The following is a 16,387-nucleotide window of genomic DNA, read 5'->3' as shown; positions in this document are numbered from 1 at the left end:
TTGTAAACCTTCAACTTCACTCACAATATACCGCTGCACTATTCTCTCCACTCCTGCCACATCACGTTTCACCGACATACTTCGGCATCTTCCGCATCAGATAAAGTATACAGATTCTATATACTTTAGTACGCGGTCAGCTGCTTCACCAGGACCCCGGTGTTTTCAACGTCTGAGATAGCGGTCTTTAAGCAGCCTCTCGCACAAATGTGTCCGGTCGTACTTCGCGAATAGAGACTCCGTACATCTCGTCCCAAAAGTCAGGAGCGAATTTTGCCGCGCAGATGCGCGCGTGCGATTCGCAAAATGCGCCTGTACAAATGTATATAAAATTTCTTGGCGGATGAGGACCAGGTGCGCCAGCGCGTTGCGCAGGTGGGCATGTTGGCCATAGCCGCACGCTGGACTATTGCGTGGATGCTTTGCAGTAACTAAAAGCACCGAAAGCCAACGTCGTAGCTTGCAACTCTGGGCTCTTGAAACTGCCGCGGAAGATGAAGCGCTGGCGAAGAGGCAGTTGTATGCAGCACCTTGTTCAGAGTAAAGTGAAATTACAAAGTTGCGCAAAGTATAACATACATAAACTTAATTAAACATAAGAACAGATAAGACGTTTAGAGCCTTGTCGGTGACAAGGACGCCGCTGTTGGCTTGGAACAGCTATTTGCTGTGCATAGGGACCAGAGGTCGGCAAATCGGTTTCTACGGCTGCGGGAGGGCATAATTTCGGTCAATAAACCTAAAAAAAAAATTGGCGCCTTCCGGCGCCAAAAGAGACAGCATTTCAGGGCTCCACGTTCTGTACACATTGCAGGCCGATCGTTTTACAGGGGGGGACAAGGGGTCGTTGCCAAGCAAGTTCTTGCGCCATGAAGTTAGTGTCGCCCCCCGTGCTATCCATCCTCACAAAGCCGACCGCATGCTGTTGAAGCGCGGGTTGTGAAGGATATTCTCGACCTTATCGGTGATGTGCGTGTTAGGTGCATCCTAGTGGAGGACTTGTACTTGGCCATTGCCCCCTTCAACATTGCATCCTCCTTCTTCAAGGACCCCGACATACTCAGCTTCACAAAAAGACCCTCGTTGAGCTTAAGCCGGTGATGTTTGGTACTTTAAGCTAGTCCATGTATTCACAGATCGTCGGGAAGTGAGTGAAAGGCATGGCTTGGTACAGGACCATGTATGCGCCACAAAACAGAGCCAACAAGGGATTGTCGGCAACCTCGGTCATGGCCAGGTGCTTGTCAGTTTGCTGTTGCTGCTGATCCTGTGTGTACTGGTCTACAGCCGCTTTGTGGGAGTGGGAGGCCTCGTGCCGGGTGTAAGCTGAGCGATCCCAGTTCGTGCGGAAAATGGTGGCGTTACTCTCCTTATGCGTGTCGCAAAAAAAGCAGATGACCGTCGTCGAGCCCTGAAGTGCATAGGCCCAGCTCTTGAAATCACCACCACAAGCGTCAGTCAGCCAAACAATGTCCTCGTTGGGAATATGAGGCCGCTCAAACCCCGGGGGGACACCAACGGCATCGATCTTATTGGTGGACTTGGTGCGCTTCCGTTGCGGGTTGGCGGTGGCATTGGGGGTGGCGGGGGACAGGAGTGTTGCCGGCTGCTGTTCGGGAGCGGTGGTGTTGGGGGTGGCGGGCAGGAGAGGTGCTGGCTGCTGAGTGGGGACGGTGGCGGCGGTGTTGGCTTGAGTGTGCCTTTTCTTCTGTGGAGGAAGGGCCACGGTGCTGGCGTTTCTGGAAGTGGGAGTTGGTGGTGCTGGGAAAAGTAGACCTGGAGCTTCACCGGCGCTGCCCGATGGCCCAAGTATCGGCTCTTCCGCCTCAATTTATGTTGCTGGGGGCTCAGCAGTGGCTTTACGACCGGTCAGCATGCCGGCCAACGTGCGTTGTCGACCGCTGGAGATTTCTGCACGCGTTTCCTTCGTTCCCCGGCGAGATGCTGCCGACATGCCGAGGTCAGCAGTTAAAAGTATGCTGGAAATACAAACAATATGATGAAGATTATGTATAGGATAGGCCACATGGGACCAATATCTGGTATGCCAAAGTCCACAATTGACCAAGTCAAGTGCTGCGGCAGCTGCAAATCATCAGTACAGACGCTAGAAATGTAATAGTTTATCAGTGATAACCTTCAACGAGTTGTGTAGAGGTGGTCGTGACATTCTTTTACAAAGTCAAACACAGAGTTCGAGTCCAGCGCGCGGCCCTACGGGCCGCAATAGAGGCTTCAATCACGTCTTTTGGTCGAATTTTGGTCATTTGGGTCCCGTAGCGGGGGCCTTAAGCCGATTTTTGGCTGCGGGTACTGTGGTACGGACCCGCAGGACCCACCGGATTTGCCGACCTCTGATAGGGACGTGCCCGCGTTAGCCGTGTTGCAACAGCTCAGGATGGATTTCAGCCAGCAACAGCCTCAAGAGCTGCTGCACAACAGGATGTTTGTTTGCATATCCCTCCAAGCGAGAGGGCTTGGACCTATGCTGATGTTCGTTCCAAGAAGTGAACTGAGGACTGATGCTACGGTGAAAGATTTGCACGTAAATTCGCCCGTGCAATAAATAAAAACGCCCTGTAACTCGCTTACGCTAATCTCACATTCCAATATGCCACTGCACTTTCCTCTCCAGCCTGGCCACATTCTCTTCCTCGCAAACGTACTTGGGCAACTTACAATCCAACACCATACGGGCTTTGGAAACGCGGGCAGCTGCTTCACAAGGACCCCCCTATTTAAGCAGCCCCTCGCAGAAATGTGTCCGGTCGTACTGTGCCGAATAAAGACTCCGTACAAGACGCCCCAAAAGCCAGGCGCGAATTTTACCGCGCGGATGCGCGCGTGCGATTCTCAAAATGGGCGTGTACAAGTGTATGTCAATTTTAGGGCAAAAGGCCGCGGTGTGCCAGGGCGTTGCGCAGTAGGGCATGTTGGCCACAGTCGCACGCGGCATACAGGCTGGGCGTTTGGGTGGCTTCTTTGCAGGAACTGAAAGCACCGAAAGCATACGTCATAGCTTGCAAGACTGGGCTCATGAAACGGCCGCGGGAAGAGGAAGCGTCTGGCGAAGCGGCACTTTTGTGCAAGCAAAAAGACGCCTGCTTTCTGTAGCGCAGCGCATACAGCACCTTGTTCCGACTAAAGTCAAGCTACACACTTACGAAAAAAATTATAACAAACACAGAATTAGGTATATAGATAAAAATCAGGAAAGTCGTTCAGAGACGTGTAAGTAACATGGACGCCGCTGATGGCTTGGAACAGCTTTTCGCAGAGCATACGGCCGTGCCTGCGTTAGCCGTGTTGCAGCAGCTACGGAAGGACTTGAGCCAGCAGCAAGCTCAAAAGCTGCTGAAGAACCACCGGGATTGTCTTCAGTTGGGAACATGTAGTTTTGGTCGGCGCGGTCGAGCATCATACGCATTGCGGACGCAAGCCGAGGTGCAGCGTCTCTTTAACATCGCCAACATATCCGGTACGCGGTGGCAGGCTTGCCAAGCACGACATGAAAGGGGGGTCGCATCACAATATTCAACCACGCATGCATGTGCGCCAGCAGATGAAGACGCGGCGCACTTCTGGGCGACGGGTGTCGGTCTACGTTTACGTGGTAAGGCGTTAACCAAGGAGTGGCATAGGTATAGTTATGGCCGCGGTAGTGGCGTACGACCTGTCCGGTAGTACGCACCCACATCAGTCTGCCTATATTCCGCGACTATCCAATCCTACATGACGCCAATTCCTATCCTGGTGGCTGCGAAGGTGTGCTGATGAGGTGCATTACAACTGCCAGCCGTGCCCAGATACAGTTACAACATCCGCGTAAGAGTCTGCTGCATATGACTTCATCCGACAGGTCCGCATGGTGCCGCAGCCGTCCGTGTGGCACATCCACATGATGGCTGCGTGTGCGGCGACGGTACAGCCGACACGACATCCTTGCTGAACGATTCACAAGCAAACCGCGATCATGCAGAACATGGAGATCCGTCCTGCGGCACCGGTAAGTGCCTGCCAATGTGGGCATGTGATTGGCGTCTTGGGCTTCTCTGCAGTTGCTGGGCTGTTCTGAAGGCACTGCGGACACCTTCATCCAAGTCAACGGCATCATGTTGGTAAGGGGGCACCACTGCTGATGTGCTGCTATGCAGGTCAACTCCCGGTGCCACTATATGCATGCAGCGACATTAGCAGCTGTGCTGTCGTGCCGCTCGATGCCCATGCAACGTGTGTAGACTGCGTGCGTCATGCTCTCATTGCTGCGGGTGCCACTGATGTGCCCGCGCCTGACATTCTGCTGGCGACCGTTGTGGGAGCCATTGCCGAGTCTTGGGACGCGATGCGCTTCCAAGTGCTATATGCCCATGCTACATGCCCATGCCCATGCCAGGATCCTCACCGGCGCTTCCAAGCTCATGCCTGCAACCCACCCACCCGGATGAAGGACAACGCCCGCCGCTACCAACCCTTCCGAGACCACTTCACCCTGACGCGCCTCATGTCCACCGCCAATCCTGCACTCGCCGACAAGATGGAGGCCCTGTACATCACGCAGTTCAAGAGCCGGGGGCCGGGCGACTACAATGTGCTGCACGGGCCGCCTTCCGCCAGCCCGGCCTTCCGCCCACACGCCGCCCGCAGCGACACTCCAACAAGACGACGCCCGAGCCACGCTTGCCAAGTCGACACAGCAACTGGGCACCTGACGGATGGTGTCCGACGATTTCCGCGCTAGCCTTCTGGACATTGAGCAGTGGCGGTTGTATTTAGGCACGATCACACTTCACGTTGCATACATGTCCGACAATGACTCGTGTGTGAACTGCGGCTGGTGCCCATACGGACACCAGCGCTTGGGATGGTCTATTGCGTTAGTGTTGGGGGGGAGGGGCGCTGCTCCTTTCTAGGTCGGCTCGTCGCGTGCTCGGGTGCATGCTTGGTCACGTGCGAGTTCACCCATCATGTTGCCTGTTCTGGCATGTCCGTCCAAGCGTGAAGAATTGTACCTATGCCTTCTTCTTCCTTACTAAAAGATTGCACAGGACCGACGCGACGTGTACTGTAAACGCCTTCTTGTTCTTGCTGTTGTTCTTGTATACGCGCAAGACGACAAGACTGCATGTACATTCCGCCGTGCGCCAAACACCCTGTAACTCGCTTACACTAAACTCACATTACAGTGAGCCACTGCACTTTCCTATCCAGTCCAGCCCCGTTCTGTTCCTCGCAAACGTATTTCGGCACCTTCCACTTCACCATACGTGCTTTGGAAACGCGGGCAGCTGCTTCACAAGGACCCCAGTGTTTAACGCCTCCCGATCAACACTGCAGCCCCTCACTAAACGTGATGCAAGGTACGAGCGCGAATAAATACTCCGTACAACTCCAATATGCGAAGGAAACGCCAGGAATTCGGGCTTTACGCATAGGTGCTTAAAATTCGCGGGCATGCGAAATTTGATCGGGAGCTGAAGCGGCTTGATTTATCATGCCCAAAATGCGAAGCCCTCGGCGGGCCGCGCAAGAGCCTGACCTTCAAGAGCCAGGAGCGCTGGTGGGATAAGCATTATGCGTGTGGAAAATTCGAGGCCGCGGGGATGCGTTGACGAACGCCAAATTGGCTGCTGTGCGGACCGGCCAGCGGGTTGCCCCCGCTACTGCGAAACGCCACAGCGTGAAGTCGAGCGGGCGCGTCCGCAGGTCATTTGGCATACAGTCTGTATGATACAGAACAATTGAACTGCTTAATTGCTGCTTAAATAATGCGAAAACAAAGAAAGAAGAAAGATAATAAGAAAAGGTATGCACCAATATTATACAAAAAGGTATATAATATAATACTATATTAAAAAGGTATATAATATTATATTATTAAAAAAGGTATGCACCAATATAATATTGGTGCTATCTTTTATAATGAAGGATAGCTCGCGGCGACACGGGAAGAAAGCGGCAATGTTAAAAAAGGAAACTTTCAATGGAGAATAGAATATTCGCTTGCTTGGCTTGCTGAGAGCAGCCTTCATAAGCAGCGGGCATAGGCAACGTGCACTGCATTGCCGGCAAGGGTGGTGCAGGAGCGCTGAAAGGTCGCGCGGTTCCTTGTATAATCACCAAGCGCCATTAACCCTGGGCACATGCAGCTTCGGTCGGCGCGGCAGGCTGATGATAGCAGTGCACTGTTATCAAGACGCACAACGGTTGCTGCATGTTGCTGACGCGTCAGGTGTGTTTCGCAGCGCCCTCGTGCAGCGTGTGTTGCACGCCTGAAAGGAAAAACTGGTATCAAAGATTTGCATTCACCACAGCCGCCCGCTTGTTTTGGTGCCTAAAGACCTGCCTAAATCCCTACAACCCTACAGTGCACCGCGGTTCTACAAACTTCGTGTCGTCCACAGTGCCGAGGCGCCATACATTTTCCCCTCATCAACGTGTGTGTAAACATTTGTGATGTGCGTCCGGCTGCCTGAACAAGCTGTCCATATCCCCACTGCTGGCTTCCACCCACCCACATAACGCTTCCACATATGCACACACGCCGTTGCCGCCTTTCCTTCAGACTGCGGTGTGCACACTACCATTCTCCGTGGTGCACGTTATGCACGGCAAGCCACTTTCGCCACTGTACGGCCGGTCACCCTATGGTGACCTCGTAGGCCTACGAAGCCGCAATGACCGCGGCCAGCTGCTTCATCCAGAAACCCATAATGCGGTTTGTCATATTTGGGCGGAATTGTGCTTGGCGTGTCGTTAAGTAATCTGGGTTAGTTCGGCGTAAGGCCCAGAACTCGTTGATGGACGGTAAAAGCGTGTCTCGGCGGTTAGGAGGCCAAATAACGAGGAGGCGAAATAACCGACTGGCTGCACGCTCGCGCTCTGTAGTCCAGCTGACCTAAGGCACCGAAACGCATAGCAGCATAGCACCATATGGTGCACTACCGTCCGGGCAGGCAGAGACCCAAGACAGAAACAGGGCTCCAGCAATGCAGTCGGACAGCGACCTACACAGGAAGCAGTATTGGTGTCAAAACAATGTACAAGTCATCAGGAACACTACTTACAAGATATGTCACCATCGCCGCCCGGATAGCCCTCAGCGAAGAACTCATGGGCAAAAAAGCTGCAATCAGCATGGTCGCTGCGTTACACTGGATGCCGTACATTGTAGTACAATGCAGTACTAAGGTTGTTACGCAACCCGAAGGTAGGAAACCGCTGTGCCACACAGTCACGGGAAACAAGAAGATTGAGTTCCGTTCTTACCGCCAAGATGCATATGCAACACAATGCTAATGGCTTGTTAGGATGCAAATGTTACAAGGGGGACAGGGACCAACACGCATCACTAGGCGTACATGCAAGCGGTTGGCTTTTAACCAACACACCCCAGGGCACGTACTCCCAGCAAAATGCAAGGAGCCGTACATTTACAAGTACCGAAAGGCCACATATTCCCATGCCTCCAAAAAACGAATGGGTATAGTGCACACCCGGACCCTGACAGAGTGCAAGGACGAGAAGAGTGTTATATCATCAAGTCTTCAGAAAAGTAACGACCGGCGGATATCAGATCGCGATGATTCGCACACCATGTAACAAAAAAGAACCTGGAGCCAACCCCCATCGCTAGCCGAACACGCACACACGCTCCTGTCACCGGACTACGTGCTTGCTGTACTTATTAATGCAGTCTGGCGTTGAACTGGTGACGCCAAGACGCTGTTGTGACTTGTTGACAGCAGTTTGACACCTGGTTGATAGCTGTTGGACGCCGCGACTAAATTCTTGAGGGCATCGCCCTGGGATGCCCCTACACTTCCAGCAGCTAGCGTTTCCCCAGCATATGGCACTCTGGGAAAGGTTTTCACCCGTAAATTCATGTTTACCCGTAATCACGTGGTCTTCACATGTAATTACCGGCCAAGACAATTTGTAAACATGCTGATTTTTAAGTTGCCAAAGCATTCCTTTTATAAGGAAGAAGATAGGTGACATTTTGTTGGTTGCCCGTGCTGGAAGTCATCCACAGGTTACATTACCCGTACTCACAAGGTCTTGACCCGTAATCCCCCAAGCCGTAATGCACAGCACCCGTAAAATTTCACGGGCTTAATTGCGACGAAGACGTGTTATGCGCATGCACCATTTTAGGTGTCACGATCCACATGCAGAGGACGCAAGCCCAAATGAACGACCCCGTTCCACTTTTCGCAGTGCCTTCACCTGTCAACCTCTACCCCAGTCTTAGTACTGAAACACCCATCTAGCATCGGTTGGTCAATGCAACGGCCGAGCTGTATATAGTGCATGCATACATCTGCACCAGGTACGCTGTCAGCTTCCATGGGTCCGCTTCTTTGCACTGACCCCCGCGAGGGCCAGCATTTCCTTCCACCATTGGCACTGGCCCCTGTCGCGAGGAGACCGTCCAGGCCAGGAACGTCTCCCCGGAGGAGGGCAACCACCATCACAACCCTTGAAGAGGCAGCCATGTAACTGCTCTACAAGCAGTAGGGTACAGAATACGGGGGCCGTGACAAATGGGCCAGTCACTCGAGGGCAATGGGGACCCCGCCTGTACTCAGGGGGGCATGATCAGGCGCATCTCAACTTATATCCCCAGATAGGCCCCCCACCCCGTGCGTATGGCCCTCTACAAGACGGGGGGCCCGGTGACGTCAGCCGCCAGTAGCTGCTCCTTGTACCCAGGGCGGGAAAACACCTTGGGGTACACGGGGCCGAATGTTAGCGAAGCAGCCTCTACCCACAGAAGCCCCTCAATGAGCGTGCCGGTGGGCCACTCGCCATACGGCTCGGGTGCGATAAACACATCTCTGAATCGAGCAAGACCCCACCGCCCGTTGAAAGGGTTGAAAACGACCATGCTCTTCTCGACCTCGTCCGCAGACAAGGTGGGGAGCCGTCTGCGCAACTCCTGCTCCTTTCCCTCATAGGACAGGAGGAAATAGAGCTGGCTTTCCTTGATGCTGCCCCCGTAGGGCAGGGGTGCAAGCAAGGGGACCGCCAGAGGTGCGGGGAAGGGCGGCGCAGGCAAGGGAGGGCGGAGGGGGCGGACAGAGGAGGGTAGCTCGAGGGTGTGTTGGACGCTGGTGAGGAAGAGGTCCTAGCCGCTGGCGCTGGGGAGGAGTCCAGCTCGGAGGACACGGGCAAATATAGCGAAGCTAGCAGCAGCAACAGTGGCAGTGGCAGCAGCGGCAGTGGTGGAAGCGAGCAGTAACATGGCAGCAGTGATGAGCGCTTGGGGGTGCACACACCAGGTCGGCCCCAGGCAGGATGGGACAGACCAATCCCGACAGGTGCCGGTACATGTCATGCATCGGGGGTTTCATCCGTAGGAGTAAGCAGTAGGCACGAACTCTGCAAGTGGTGGTGAGACTTCTTGGCGAGCACTTGCTGTATGGGGGGTGACACGAACGCTGTTTTCGAGGACGATGGTTGGGATGAATGCATCAGGCTGTCGGGCTGGCTGGTTGGCGTTGCGAGTCCAAAGCGCCTTGGTCCACAAGCATACTGAGACTTCGGCTACTTTGACAAGGGGTTCGCGTCCATCTTGAGGCTTGCCGCAGTATTCACCAATCGTTAATTTACCACGCAGTTAATTTACCACGCAGTAAGTAATATCTGCCCGTGTAACCCGTGATAACAGGGTCTTCACCCGTAATTGTACGGGTAATTGGTTACATGCGCCCGTAATTGACACGCAGTGCCACGTAATATCCGGCCTGTAGCAGCCGGTACACAGTACGGCGCTATAAATACGCGCAGAGCGCGAGCACCAGCATCTCGAGAGGCTTTTTCAGCGGCCAGCTGCTACATATGGTGTCAAGACCTCGTGGAAATTCCCAATCCTAAAGTCGCCGAAACAATACTTACCGATCACGTTCGAGTGGTGTACGGATGAGACGTCTCAGTGAGCGAACATCGCACAAACTAAAAAAGTTTTTAATTCACCCACGGTGCCGCGTAATATCCCGTACCCGTACCCGTAATCACTGGGTATTCACCCGTAATTGTGCGCGTAATTGGTTACATGCGCCCGTAATTCACCTGCAGCACCGCGTAATATCCACCCGTAATTCCGGGGTAGTCGCCCGTAAATGTTCACCCGTATCCTTGTGCTCAAATTACGGGACCCGTAACGTGTTACGGGTCCCGTAATTTCTGTCAAATTACGGGTGGATTGACCCAAATTTACGGGTAAAATGACCCCCGTTTTCCCAGAGTGTGGCCTGTAGCACTGCATATGTCGTCGACTAGCAAAACTTGAGAGCTGCAGATATAACCGTCCGATAACCGTCAACAAATAACGGGCTGACCCACATAGCTGGCTTTGCGCAGGAGTATGTGTTTTCATATCAAAAAGCCGCGCTCGGCAGCCCATCCAGGGCCCATCCAGGGCCCCCAAAGGGCCACTGAAAACAACGACGTCAGTCCACCGCTCCTCTGACTCGCCTGACACGGCCGGGCACGACACAATGGGCTCAGGGGCTATGTTGTACGACACAACGACACAAGTAATTGAGATGGACTCTCACATCCACGCATATGCACTATGGTACTCTTCTCCACAGACTTGGGGCCGCTGTGAACACGTGCGCCCTGCCCTCGACCTCACAGCTAAAGTTCAGTACATGCCTTGATTCTGGTCGGGCGCTCCAACACCTCCTTCAAGAGCCGCTAAGACCGCACACTGCACCAGCCGGCTGGGGCCCTGGCGACTTGGGAGAGGCTGTGGGTGAACTGGCGGTCGATTACGCCCGGACTCACGTGTACGACAGTTGGGCGGTGTGAGAATAGATGGTTGTGTATGCAGGGCCTTGCTTGTTCCTCTCCTAAGTTGATTAATGCACAAATGTTTGATCCGCACAAATCGAACTTGCATAGACCTATTTTATTAGATTTTTGCTACGTATGTACATCCTCCCTTCATACCCCTTGAAGACGTTGCTAATCGTGTAAGCTAGGTTTCACCTTTTAAGTAAAATCGCTGTTGCCGTAAAAGTAAGTGACGTACAGGAAATCTTGGTGGCTCGGATTTAGGGGCCCAATCGGAGCCAGAAGCGAAGCCCTGATGTTGCAGGCCTTGTTTCCTACGATGCCACATCCTCTTTGTGACAGCTCTACTGCCAAGGCTGCGCGCAAATACGTGCAAGGATGTGGTGGTCGGGCGCTGGTATGAGGGAACCTGGCTCTGGAACGCTCCTAGCCAGGTTGTACGGATGTACGGCAGATGACGAGATCCGACAAGGTACGAGCTGGTACCATGGTTCCGCATTGGGACCATGGCAACCATCAGCAACCAAGCCACTTCCAAAGGAAGCGCCTGGCTTTTGACGGCCTCTGACGTGTCTACACGTTTCTCACTGTGTTTTGTGGTGGGGACGGGTGGGGGGTTGTGTGCTTGTTCGGTGCATGCTAAGCACCGGGCATTGGCATTTCTGCGCCAACCCAACCACTCACGAGGTTCCCGAGGCAAAGGGTGCATTTCAGCGCCTTTGGCAATAACAACCTCCTATTTCCCAACCTTTCCTTATGCATTCCAGAAATTTTAATACAGCTGCTACTGAAGAAATGGCGCATTTTGAGCTAAAACTTTAACCCTGCTACTGCTACTGCTGCTTCTACAGCAGCAGTAGCAACACCGTCAGCAGCAACAATAGCAGCTCTCCTCCCAACAGCATCTCTCGCAAAACAAGCTCCCGCTCCTCCCATCGTCCCATAACCCAACCATCACAACCCCCCAACGTCAGTTGTTAGTTGTTAGTTTCTTCCCTTATATGAATTATCCGGTATTAGCTATTAACTGCTAAGTCCTGAGCACATGAAGTTGTCAGTTGTTCGTTGTCAGTTGTCAACTAATTCAGCTGCTTCCCCTGAAAAGCGCCGTCCACATGTTCAGCAGGCGGCGGTGCAGCGAGGTGAGGGTGGCATTGTAGGCCAAACCACCCGCATCCGTGTGCCAGACGAAATACCTGTATGTATGTATGTACATGTGTGAAGGTGTGTAGGTGGTGTGTGTGTGTGTGCCAATGGGAAGAGGGAACAGGGTACGCGGGAGGGACGAATCACATGGTGACGATGGTGGTGGTGGTGGGCGTGATGATGAATCGGATGAATATGAATACGATGATGAGTATGATGATGATGGCGTTATCATACAAAAAGCAAAGGGGATCAACTGCCGTACATCCAAAGCACATTTAAAGGGGGGGGGAGAGGGAAGCGAGAGGGGGAGGAGGCGAGATAGGGGTAGGGGGCTCCAGGGGGGTTACCCGGTGAGGGGTGTTGGGGGAGGGGAGGTGGGGTGAGGAATGGAATGGTGGAGTCAGGACCACTTATAGAAGCATGGGAAATGGACTTGCAGACCGACATCCAGAAGAAACATATGCAACGAACACATACATGCATACATGCGCACAATCTTCTGCGCCACTTACGGCCCTCCACCAGCTCCTCCGCGCGCCGCGGCTCAGATCATTCAAAGTACGCGCATACACACAAAGCCAGGGCCCCCCCCCCACACACACAGACCTGTGATAGTCCGCAAGGCCCTTTTGGAGATCCTTCAGTTGCTCAGGAGTGACGGCGTCAAGCAAGTCAAACAGGCGGTGCAGGTTGTGACGGTTGATACGTACGGAAAACTTCTCGTACGGCAGCAGGTCCCAGAACGCCTGTATGATATACACACACACATATATACATATATACACGTATATATGTGTGTATATGCACATATATGTGTGGTTGGGGAGGGAAGCGGTGTTGGCGTTGGAAGGGCACAACGGCGACACAGTGAGGTTCTCGTGGTGCAGTGCAGCGGGTCATGAGCCGGGAAGGAACCTGAACTATACCGCCGCTGTCTTTGAAACATCTTCATTTGTGGCATCCGCCGTACATCCGCCGTACATCCACCATACATGCATGCACGCACAAATACACACACACACAGAAATGCAACACACACGCAGCCACACCTCACCACCTGGGATTACAAGCCCACCAACAAAAGGCAACAACAGCCGGCCACGACCATTCCTGAACGGGTCTCCGGTTGCCGCTTTCGATCCGGTAATCAGTCGTACGACAACCGGATGGCCCCTTTCCCCTCTCCCCCCAAGTGCCCGGGCAGGCCCGACCTGCCGCCGTACGATACACAGCCACCACCCAGTTCACCGAACAGCTAACTACCAAAACCACCAACCATAACCCCCTAACGTTTCCAAAGCCGCCAACCCACCGAGTATGTGTGATCCTGAAGTGTGATGGTGTCGAGTCCGTTGTAGCCAAAACAGGCAACCAGCGGCGGCAGCAGCAGCGGCAGCAGCACCCCGGCGGTCAGATGGTTGGGGACGAAGCCCCGGGGAGGGGGGCAGGGCCTCCAGTGAGACGTGAGTGTACGGCATGCAATCGGGATACCGATAGCCACATCTTGGGTAAAGCAGTTGGGTAGTTAGTTATGCGGGGTCCCGTGGCTAACGGTATGTAAGATCCTACAGCATCCCAGCGCAAAACTGCCATCCTAAGATACCACCGGCCAAACCCCAACCGCCAACGGCCAACCGCTACCCACCTGCACAATGACGGGCACACAGCCCGATTGCATGGCTTGTGTCAACCGGATGCCCCAACCATATCCCAGGGGACACAAGCAGAACCGCGATTGGAGCATATATTCTGCCGTACAGCAGCCTGGAGGTGAAGGGTGAGGGTGAGTGGGAGGTGGATAAGTGGGAGGTGTGTGAGTGGGAGGTGTGTTTTGCGGCAATCGGCAGAAGGGGGGAAAGAGCCGACAGAGAAACCCCCAATACCGTTTTGCTGCTTCGTCTCACGTGTCTGGGTGAAAAGGATGGGATGGTTAAAAACAATGCGCACAGACTCAGCAATGTAGTGACAACCGTACAAATTGCAGGCATATCGAAGACACGAGTTACCTGGGTTGATGGCCACGTCCCCCCGTGTCAAGTTGTGGTACATGCTCAGGAGGCCCTGCCGTACACCGCCGCTGTACGCCATGTCAGGTCTGGAAGACGGCAAGGTGGGGAGGTTTCGCGATTGGGGTGAGTGAGGGTGGGCGGGGAAGAAAGGAGGGCGGAGGGGGGGAGGGAAAGGCAGTCCCTTTCCCCCTCTCCTTACCCCCTGCTCCCCGCCCTCTCCCTAATACGCAGAACCCTAAGCAACGCAATCGCCCCTTACATACACCACAATAAGGGAGACACACACACGCACAGACAGACAGACATACAAACGCACAGACATCTCTCACTTGGAGTATCCATTGAAGTAAAATAGGTACGGCCGTTGTTTGTCACGGTGTACAGCGTTGCCTTCCCTGTCGTACGCATACGCCTCCTGCAGACGTCCTATCCATCCCCTCTCCAGGTAGTTGGGAACGGCCACATCCTGTTCGGGTCTGCTCCAGGGCGGGATAGGAATTCGGGTCATGGGCTTTTATCCTTTTATTATTATTATTAATTGTATTAATTGTGTTGTCGGATTTTCATGGCGGCCAGGAAGGCGGCCAGGAAGGCCTAGTCCAACCCCACGCTGCCGAGGTAAGCACCGAGTGCGCTGTAAGGCTGCGGGGCTACAGAGCTATAGTGCAAGGGGTAAACAACATAACATAACGGGTAAAAATAGTGCGCCAAAACCCGAAACACCCCATTCCCCTCCCCGAACCCCCTGGCATGGCACTGACCCGTAGTAACGAACATACATACATACAAACCTACAAACAAACGAACATACATACATGCGCACAACCCCAGAGAGGGAGAGACTGAGAGGAAAACAGACAAACATACAGACGGACATCAACTCATTCAATCTCACTGATCCAACACCCCCCCCACACACACACACACAGTGTACGACAGGTAGTTATCACACACCTGAAACACGGCTCCCGCTCCATTCGAAGGGCTTCCAATGTGTACGGCGGGAAGCCCCGAAACCGTACGAGCGCCTCTGGCAGTTCCTGCATCACCGTCCCCCCGCCGTCCTCCTCCATCGCCTCCCCCTCCGCTCCCCCCGAAGTCTGGTGGACAGCCAACCGCTTAAATTCCCGAAACGCCGCCTCCAGCGCCGGGTCGGAAGTCTGGGGGACAAACACGCAGCACCCGAAAACACCGTTCATTGGTACCGGACGGGTCTGGGTCGCGATGGGGGGGAGGACGTGAGAACCAACAACAGAAAATGAAGAGAAGTTCTTGCACATGTGGGCGCTACAGGAAACATGGACATGCGCCAAAAACCTTCTAGTTTTAACCTTCTACATTTAAATGCGGTAAACCCTAGCCGCAAAACCCTCGCCACCTACCCCATGTCCTCCTGCTCCTCCTCCTCCACCTCCTCGGCTAAACCTCCCCACCTGGCTGAAATGAACCACCTGCCCACTCGGAGGGGTGGGTGGGGGGAAGGAGGGGGGGGGGAGGGGAGGGAGGAGGGGGAGAGGGGGGTTGAAAACGAGTGACCCGGCGGAGACGAGTGATGCTCATACCCGAGATAGACGGGGGTGAGGACGGAAATATGGGAGATAGAATTACAAGGAATTCAATAAACGGATTCAAAAAAAGGGAAAAGACGGCACGAAAAGAAAGGAACAGGCGGGATGTGTGTACGAGAAGATAATCAAATGACGATTTAAGAGATGAGATCACTGCAAACCTTTAGGTCAAAGGAAAATGGTCAAATTGAAACAACATTCTACATCCCCTTTTCGCGCTGGGATGACTTTTGGTTATACATCCATACGGCATTTTTTTGGTACGGTGTCGTATGGCGGTAGCAAGGCGCTGTACGGTTCCGTACCTTTATGGGGTGTTGGAGCTCCGGATTTGATCTGGCCAGTTTGTACAGGTCGCAGCAGCCCCTATCGTTGGTGGCAAACGCCACGTGGTTGCGACCGCCGGTCAGATTCCAAAACGGATAGCTAGGGGGAGCATGAAGAAGAAGAGGGAGGGAGGAGAGGAGAGGGGGCGTCCGCGGAAGGGGGGAGGTTATGAGACCGTAGTCACGAACAATTAACAAATAGGCAAAAGATAGACAGACACGTGCTATATATACACACACACGCAAGGGACCATTACTGGAGCCGCTACTGCCACTATGTACTGCCGCGCGTTACAGCCGCATTATTGCCCGCCTGCTACTGCCGCTGTCTTCAGGTGCTGTGCCGCTACAGGCTCCTCCCTCACTGTATGTCTTTCTGTATGTATGTGGGGCTCACTTGCTTCGTACGTAGTTGAAGACGTTGGCGAAGTGCTTGGCGGGAAAGCCGATATTCCCTGAGTGTGTGGGGAGGGAGTTGGGGATTGGGGGGAGGAGGGGGAGATGTGTGTGTGTGTGAGTTGGGTTGCTGCGCACG

The 16,387-nt window shown here is 53.8% G+C and overlaps 4 protein-coding genes across 4 annotated transcripts in view; 2 read left to right on the top strand and 2 right to left on the bottom strand.

Annotated features, from left to right (window-relative positions):
* Nucleotides 1-1,117: 1,117 nt before the first annotated feature.
* VOLCADRAFT_98628 (uncharacterized protein) lies at nucleotides 1,118-2,646 on the bottom strand (the record flags this gene model as incomplete). The annotated part of the gene is made up of 2 exons (XM_002957461.1): nucleotides 1,118-1,609; nucleotides 2,593-2,646. The coding sequence occupies 2 exons, from the start codon at nucleotides 2,644-2,646 to the stop codon at nucleotides 1,118-1,120; spliced, it is 546 nt and encodes a 181-aa protein (XP_002957507.1).
* A 542-nt stretch (nucleotides 2,647-3,188) lies between these two features.
* VOLCADRAFT_107719 (uncharacterized protein) lies at nucleotides 3,189-4,474 on the top strand. Its single transcript, XM_002957504.1, has 4 exons — nucleotides 3,189-3,478; nucleotides 3,563-3,613; nucleotides 3,860-4,118; nucleotides 4,394-4,474. The coding sequence occupies exons 1-4, from the start codon at nucleotides 3,241-3,243 to the stop codon at nucleotides 4,443-4,445; spliced, it is 600 nt and encodes a 199-aa protein (XP_002957550.1). The 5' UTR covers nucleotides 3,189-3,240; the 3' UTR covers nucleotides 4,446-4,474.
* Nucleotides 4,475-7,035: 2,561 nt separating this feature from the next.
* On the top strand, nucleotides 7,036-10,815 carry VOLCADRAFT_98626 (uncharacterized protein; the record flags this gene model as incomplete). The annotated part of the gene is made up of 3 exons (XM_002957503.1): nucleotides 7,036-7,207; nucleotides 8,713-8,915; nucleotides 10,642-10,815. The coding sequence occupies 3 exons, from the start codon at nucleotides 7,036-7,038 to the stop codon at nucleotides 10,813-10,815; spliced, it is 549 nt and encodes a 182-aa protein (XP_002957549.1).
* Nucleotides 10,816-10,998: 183 nt separating this feature from the next.
* Nucleotides 10,999-16,387, bottom strand: part of elg8 (acetylglucosaminyltransferase) — a gene marked incomplete at its 3' end in the record, with an annotated part of 10,062 nt that continues 4,673 nt past the window's right edge. Inside the window, exons 9-19 of the mRNA XM_002957460.1 lie at nucleotides 16,250-16,307; nucleotides 15,832-15,952; nucleotides 15,392-15,409; nucleotides 14,913-15,118; nucleotides 14,288-14,434; nucleotides 13,956-14,044; nucleotides 13,595-13,713; nucleotides 13,262-13,276; nucleotides 12,556-12,695; nucleotides 11,287-11,387; nucleotides 10,999-11,156 (exon numbers count right to left, since the gene is read on the bottom strand). Coding sequence (XP_002957506.1) covers nucleotides 10,999-11,156; nucleotides 11,287-11,387; nucleotides 12,556-12,695; nucleotides 13,262-13,276; nucleotides 13,595-13,713; nucleotides 13,956-14,044; nucleotides 14,288-14,434; nucleotides 14,913-15,118; nucleotides 15,392-15,409; nucleotides 15,832-15,952; nucleotides 16,250-16,307 — 1,172 coding nt within the window. The remainder of the gene's footprint in view (nucleotides 11,157-11,286; nucleotides 11,388-12,555; nucleotides 12,696-13,261; nucleotides 13,277-13,594; nucleotides 13,714-13,955; nucleotides 14,045-14,287; nucleotides 14,435-14,912; nucleotides 15,119-15,391; nucleotides 15,410-15,831; nucleotides 15,953-16,249; nucleotides 16,308-16,387) is intronic.

This window comes from Volvox carteri (assembly GCF_000143455.1).
Source record: "Volvox carteri f. nagariensis unplaced genomic scaffold VOLCAscaffold_74, whole genome shotgun sequence".
NCBI lineage: Eukaryota > Viridiplantae > Chlorophyta > Chlorophyceae > Chlamydomonadales > Volvocaceae > Volvox > Volvox carteri.
The sequence above is the reverse complement of the archived record's forward strand: the minus strand, read 5'-3'. Positions and strand labels throughout refer to the sequence as shown.

Excerpts from the sequence above, each read along its gene's own strand:
- VOLCADRAFT_107719 (XM_002957504.1), top strand. The coding sequence starts at position 3,241 with ATGGACGCCGCTGATGGCTTGGAACAGCTTTTCGCAGAGCATACGGCC. Across the intron at positions 3,614-3,859 it reads TGTCGGTCTACGTTTACGTG|GTCCGCATGGTGCCGCAGCC; the intron begins GTAAGGCGTTAA and ends TTCATCCGACAG. Across the intron at positions 4,119-4,393 it reads AAGTCAACGGCATCATGTTG|GATCCTCACCGGCGCTTCCA; the intron begins GTAAGGGGGCAC and ends TGCCCATGCCAG.